The sequence below is a fragment of the Salarias fasciatus genome, chromosome 11, assembly GCF_902148845.1.
Source record: "Salarias fasciatus chromosome 11, fSalaFa1.1, whole genome shotgun sequence".
Classification (NCBI taxonomy): Eukaryota; Metazoa; Chordata; class Actinopteri; order Blenniiformes; family Blenniidae; genus Salarias; species Salarias fasciatus.
Genome location: NC_043755.1, coordinates 11,337,624 through 11,344,395, shown reverse-complemented (window position 1 = coordinate 11,344,395; position 6,772 = coordinate 11,337,624). Strand labels below are relative to the sequence as shown.

The window sequence follows — 6,772 nt, the reverse complement described above, 5'->3', positions numbered from 1 at the left end:
GCACCACGCAGATCTGTGCATACACCAGCAAGGTCACTATGAAGGGAACGTAGAAGGAGGCCACAGACGAGTACACCACGAAGGCGGGGTCTGCAAAGCTGCACGTAGTGCCTTCACGGCTGGCTGAAACAGGGGAAGCAGAAGGTCAGATTTCATATAATATACAATATGGCAGCTTAATTACAGTGAAAACAAGATTAGGAACTACAGTTTTAGCAATAAAATAGATGAAATATAAATTAAGGTGTTATTTTGACTTTCATGGTCTTGAGCATATGTTATAGCTGAACCAATGAACAAATGTTCATTCAGCAGCTGAGCTGAAGTAAACAATTCCCAACAAAACAAACTGTTCTGCCAGTACTTTCTCTTGATAAGCATTTGTCAATGAATCGTGTTTATTTGAAATGCAGAAACTATGTCACTCAGTCATTTATTTCCAAACTGGTAATATGAACTGAAGGTTGAAATCAACTTTATCACCAGATGGTTATGTTTGACATCAGGTTTCACATTGTTGTCTGCTGCTTTTTGGAGACACTGAAGAAACTATAATACCTGAGTTCACTTCTCTACAGGGAATCAGTCCAAACTCACTTGATAGGAGAACATAAGAAAACGATACTCAACGCTCCGCAAGTTCGTTGCTCATGAATAGTTCAGTAACAATTTCATCAAGTATCTGTTGACCGCGTGGATGTACAATCAACAAAAATATAAAAATTCCACAGGCCACAATTGACAATCTGATAAACTCTATGCGAAGAAGATGCCTTTCACTGCATGAGGCAAATGGTGGTCACACCAGATACTGACTGGTTCTGAGTCCCTAGACCCCCAATAAAGCAAATAAAAAAAAAAGAACAAAAAAAACTGCACATTTCAGGGTGGCCTTTTATTGTGGACAGTCTAAGGCACACCTGTGCACTAATCATGGTGTCTGATGAGCATCTTGATGTAGCATATCTGTGAGGTGGGATGGATTATCTCAGCAAAGCAGAAGTGCTCACTATCACACATTTAGACAGATCTGTAAACAATGTTCGAAAGAAATGGTAATATTGTGTATCTGCAATGAATTTTAGATCTTTAAGTCCATCTCATGAAAAATGGGAGCAAAAACAAAAGTGTTGCGTTTAAATTTTTGTTGAGTGTGATTTGTTTATTTCATCAAACAATAATAAGACCCAGAGACAGATGGACAAAACTACTGCAGCGTTTCTAATTTACATCTCAGAGGACACTAAAGCATAAAAATCCTTCAAGTTAGAAAACCCCCCCCAAAAACTGAGCAGTCCATGAAGGACATGAACTTGATATTTCCACTTGAAGACGTGGTGTCCATAACTTGTACTGGTGTGGAATAGATTATGGATCCAGCAGCAGCCTTTAAAGCTGAAACCAGAGACTCTCAAAAACAGGGAGGCAGCTCAGAGGAAAAATGAAGGATTAACGTCCTGCATCCAAAGATGAAAAGCATGTTTTATTTTTACTGTGTGAAAATAAAAAGTTAGCAGAGCTCAAGTTTCTGCTCTTCCCTCTCAGCAGGAAACTCACGAGTGCGGGCTTTGGGGTGAGAATGTGTGTGTGATCCATTAAAGACGTGTTCAAATTAGAACACACCCAAAAAGTAAGATGCTGTCCAAAACACTTGAGCAACAGCGGAGCTAGTCTTTCAACTCAAGATGCTTGAAGGGGCAGTTTGACAGGTCAACTGAAAACAAAAACTGCAAAGATCTTTAAGTCACGCCTTTTGATAGGTGGCAATTATGTGAAAATTAGGATGTGAAGACTGTTATTATGGAAGTGACAGTGAAATGCTAAGTATGGGTTAAGGATCTGTGACACATCTACTGATGCATGAAAAGAAAAATATCAGAGGAGTTGTACCTTCCCTGAAGACGTTAGAAGATATATGTATATATTTTGTCTGCTTTCTACTATGAATTGCTTTCTGTGTTTGTCTGCATGAAAAGAAACCCTCAAACTTGGACAGTAATTGCTGTTTAGGCTTCCTGTTTTGTATCACATTACCTGACAACCCCAGACAGATAAACTTTATGTTTCTTTTCTTTGAAACTTTGTGGTGGTGCATCAGGATTATTTCTGATGCCGAGTGTGAGAGACATGAGTAATCTGGTTTAACTGGATGAGATTCAGCAAAAATGTGTGCCTATTCTCCTGTGTATTGTTTTAATCTATTTCTTTCTTTTAAATATATATCTACGTTTAATTCTTCCAGAACACAGAAGATTTCTGTTGCAGTGAGGGGAACTGAATGGTTTGGTTTGGTTTTTGGCATTCTTCTGTTTTTAAAATATTACTTCACTGTAGCTTTTTCTTTCATCACTATCCTACAATTAACAAAGATAAACGTAACCCGAAGTAATGTTCTTCAAATAGGAGATTTGCAAAGCAAAGAATACTTTTAGATAGTGCTGTAGTGCTGATCTCAGTTATAAACTTTCAAACACGGACATTTGAGATGGACACCAATTATTGCAGTGGTAAATATTTGATGCAATGAAGCAAGGAAAAATTAAACTTTCTACCATGGAGAAGCTGCAAAGTGCTCTGCGGGAGTTTAAATTGCGGAGCCTTCTTTCATTCATAATATATTTCTTTAAATTAACTGCACTCACAGGCTGTTCGTGACCAGCTTTAAGCACTGCACAGCTCTGAGGAGCACTCACACAGCCTTCTACACACACACACACACACACACACACACACAATATTTTCTCAGGATGCATGACTGAATTTCAGCGTGCTGCACTCTGGGACGTGTGGAGCCAAGATGGAGGGAACAGCACCTCGAGGAGTAACTGGAGAGGAAGTATCAGATGGTGACGTTACCCGTATTGTTCAGGCCGAACAGCAAAGGGCAGGAGATGGCGAAAGAGAGGAACCACACCACCGCGATCATGACGGCCACCCTCCTCCGGGAGCTGTATCTGGTGTTATAGAGCAGCGGCATGGCCACCGCTGTGTATCTGGAACCACACAAACAGGCGACGCATTAGCATGCCTCTCACAGACACACGGTGCCTGCATTTACTCAAATATTGAGAAAAAAAAAACAAAAACAAACTAATGTATCCTCAATTGTTCGTACTCATGTATACAGTTGTTTTACAGACTAAACTTCCAAGACAAAATCTGTCTCTGGTCATTTCACAGCCTCAAAGACACAAATAAGTGCCACTGTCAGTCATCTGTTTTGAATGAGCTGTTTCGATTTTGGCTGCAGGCAGACGGTCACAGATGGTCACAATATCACACACTTTAATTACAGTGTGACGGCAAAAGAACGAATTTATTTTGATTTAAAGGACCAAATGCACAGATATAGAGTAAGTTATTTATATGTCTAACAATGACCAGAAGAGCCATAACTGCAATCATGAAGTAACTGTTGGAACTAACCAACTGGAAGTTGCTCTGTTTTTGCTCAGATCAGCAGTCAACACACAACACACAGAACAAGAAGTGAGAATCGAGTTGCTGCTTGAAAAACTACATCAAACTGAAATCTATACTGGAGGAAGAGTTTGTGACAATATGCAGACTGAAGGCTGCAGACACTGTGAAGCCTCAGAAGCAACAGCAATTTACTTATGTTCACCTTAAGAACATCACTGTGCCAAGAAAGACAAGAAGATGCAGTTTCTTTAAAAAAAAACAGCGAGAGTGTCACATTAGAATATTTCATAATGCACTGCTATTTTTTTGTGTTAAAAGAACTTTAAAGTTTTTCTACTTATAAAGTGATCATGCCATTGCTTTACCAGTCTGAACCCTGCCAAAAAAGAAGATGTAGTTGAATGAACTACAGTGAATTTGGCATGAATAGAATGTCCTTTTTGCGGGAATTAAGACTTGAAACCACAAATGAACTCAAGAAGGTAAAAGAAAAAGTTGTTCTGTTTTACCTTTTCTGTACAAAGGAAATGAAAACACTGTCTCACAAGAAAATATTAGATTGGACAACAGTGAAAACAAACATACATTTGAAATAAAGTCGTACAGGGAACTTTTAGAAGCTCACAGGAAGTTAGTAGAAGTTTGCCCAAATGTTCTTTTTGTCTCTATTGATTGATGAAAGAAACTGTAAAGCATCTCTTAGCAGGCAAAGTGTATTTTCCAATCCAACATTATTCGACTGAAACAAGATGAATTCGATTTATGAGATTTTCTTTAAAACAATTTCCCCAAGAACAGACAGTAAATCTGTCTTGTTTTTATGGGTATAAACAAACCCAAAGCAATAAATTATTCCCCTTAATGGAATAATTTTATTTGGGTGTGTGCTATCTTATCCAAATGCTCTCCATTAGGATAGTGCATAAAAAAGGAGCCACGTTTCTCAGACTGCTCATCTGATGCAGACGTAACCTCCCTGAAATTAAAGCACTTAAATGCACCGCTTTAACCTGGTAGTCACCGTTTCATTGCAAATTGCCAAGGTATTAAGCGCTGACAGCCTTTTACTTCTCAGATTATTTTTTATCGCCGTGCTTCAACAAGGCAATTAAGACTTTATCTTCACTTATTGCACCGAATCACAGGAGCCTGAACCGGCTCTGCCTCGATGTGTCACGTTGTCGGAGGATTGAGAGCAGCAGCTGCAGACGGCGTGCCGCCGGGCCTCTGGTCACCCCCATGATGGAGGGCAGCAGGTGCAACATCAAATCATCTAACGCGATCCCCTCATCCCCCGCATAAAGAAAAACTCAAACCAAAATGATACAGAGGACAATGTAAATGACAACCTGCCATTAACCGCTGCACAATACATGACGCTTTCAAGTCTCTGTGGGAACTCTGTGGATCTTCATGCTCTTTGGCAAGCCAGACTTCAAGGTGAGGTGCCACAAAACGAAATAGCATATTGATTTACTGCAATCTGGGTTGTTTGAGCTTTGCTAAAAAGCCTTGCTGGAAAGAAACGCCGTATTCAAAGTAATTGAGAAGGATAATAACACTGGAGGAGTAGCGGCTGTGTTAAAGCATCAATAGATAATAAATATAAAATGTTTTTGTGCAAAGTGGAAGAGGAGATCGAATGATCAGGAATCCACCTGTCGATGCTGATGGCGCAGAGGTTGAGGATGCTGGCGGTGCACATCATGACGTCGAGGGTGAGCAGGATGTCGCAGTGGATGAGGCTGAAGCGCCACTCTCCCACCACCTTCAAGCACAAAACACAAACTGGAGTCACACTCCGACATACCAAGAATAAAGAACACCAAGAACAACGACGGCAAAAATCAATAGGATGAATAACATAATAATAATAATCTCCCAAAAAGAGAACAACCAGAACATCAAGAAAGAGAAAAAGAAAAAACTAGAAGTACACAAAGAGGATGAAAAAAAGAAAAAAACAAGAACACCAATAAAAAAAAAAAAGCAAGAACAATAACTTCATGGCTGCAAGAATGTTCAGAAGGATAAGAAATGAGATTTGGCTCTTTTTAGTTTTGACATCCTGAAACCAAGACCATGTTTTTTTTTTCATCTTCGATGCAACTTAAATCCCCTTCAGTGTCGGTGGAGCTGATCCAGTGAGGGCCTGGTGCACTGTGGACAGATCCCCGGTCCATCACAGAGACGGACAGCCACCCACTCACCTTCACACCGAGGGCCAATTTGCCAGGAGAACATGCAAACTTGACACAGAAACGTCTGTTCAGTATTTGAACCAACGGCCTTCTCGCTGTAAGGCGAGACAGCATCAGACTGAAATTTCCCAGATGTTCGCCGTTTCATTTTTCAGACGGAGAACACTCCTATACTTCATTAAAGTTGAGCTTTGTCAGCTGATTGTGTCTAAAACATAATGTAACTGGAAGACTTGATATGGACTGTTGAGAAGGATTAACTCCCTTTTTCTTTAACCTTCAGGTTTGAAATTCCTTTAATCGATTCACTGCTTACTGACAAAATCAAAGAAAATAAATTATTTCAAATTATTGGCTCTTCTTAGAAAGTTTTACGAAAAAATGAAAGAGAGTAACAACTAACAAACTACTGTTTATGACTCTGAAAATCAGAAAGTGGTTTCTGTGACTGAGTAAATAATGTGATGGGCTCCTTTTATATTTCTTCTTTAAAACACCAAGTGCACACACACATACACACACACACACCTCCAGGTAGACGCCCCAGGGCATGACCAGGGTGGCCAGCAGCAGGTCGGACACGGCGAGGGAGACGATGAGGTAGTTGGTGGTGGTCTGCAGGGCGCGCTCCCGCGACACCGCCACACACACCAGCACGTTACCGAACACCACGCAGAAGATGAGGAGCACCAGCAGCACCGCGTAGAAGTTGTAGGGAGGCGACGCGGCCGACGGCGAGCTGGTGCAGTTGGAGGACGTCAGCAGGGAGGTGGGAGTGGGAAAGGACTCGGTGTAGGGGGGGTCGTGGGAGGCAATAACGGAGAAGTTCTGCTCAAGGGAGGAGGAGGAGGAGGAGGAAGAGGTAGAGGAGGAAGCCTCATCTGACTTGTTGAGCGAAGTCATGATCTTGCTCCAGTAAACATGGCCCGGCTGAGAATTGATGACAAAGAGAAGAAAAGCAAGAAATGAAAATAATTACCCCTCTTGACGCGCTGTGTGCTCAATTCAGCTTTTCACAATACAGCCAAGAAAGACTGGCTTCTTTATTCAAGGCAACAAAATAAAAATCGGGTTATTGTGGCACAGGACTGAAAGTGTGTTTCCCCTCAGAGAAACACTTCAGCAGGAATCCAAACACAGAACACCGA

At 41.0% G+C, this 6,772-nt stretch overlaps 1 protein-coding gene across 1 annotated transcript in view; it reads right to left on the bottom strand.

Moving 5' to 3' along the window:
* Window positions 1–6,549, bottom strand: part of LOC115396537 (D(2) dopamine receptor A-like) — a 12,225-nt gene extending 5,676 nt beyond the window's left edge. Inside the window, exons 1-4 of the mRNA XM_030102442.1 lie at window positions 6,153–6,549; window positions 5,082–5,191; window positions 2,857–2,993; window positions 1–123 (exon numbers count right to left, since the gene is read on the bottom strand). The exon at window positions 1–123 is cut by the window's left edge and continues 95 nt beyond it. Coding sequence (XP_029958302.1) covers window positions 1–123; window positions 2,857–2,993; window positions 5,082–5,191; window positions 6,153–6,527 — 745 coding nt within the window. The 5' untranslated portion in view covers window positions 6,528–6,549. The remainder of the gene's footprint in view (window positions 124–2,856; window positions 2,994–5,081; window positions 5,192–6,152) is intronic.
* Window positions 6,550–6,772: the final 223 nt, after the last annotated feature.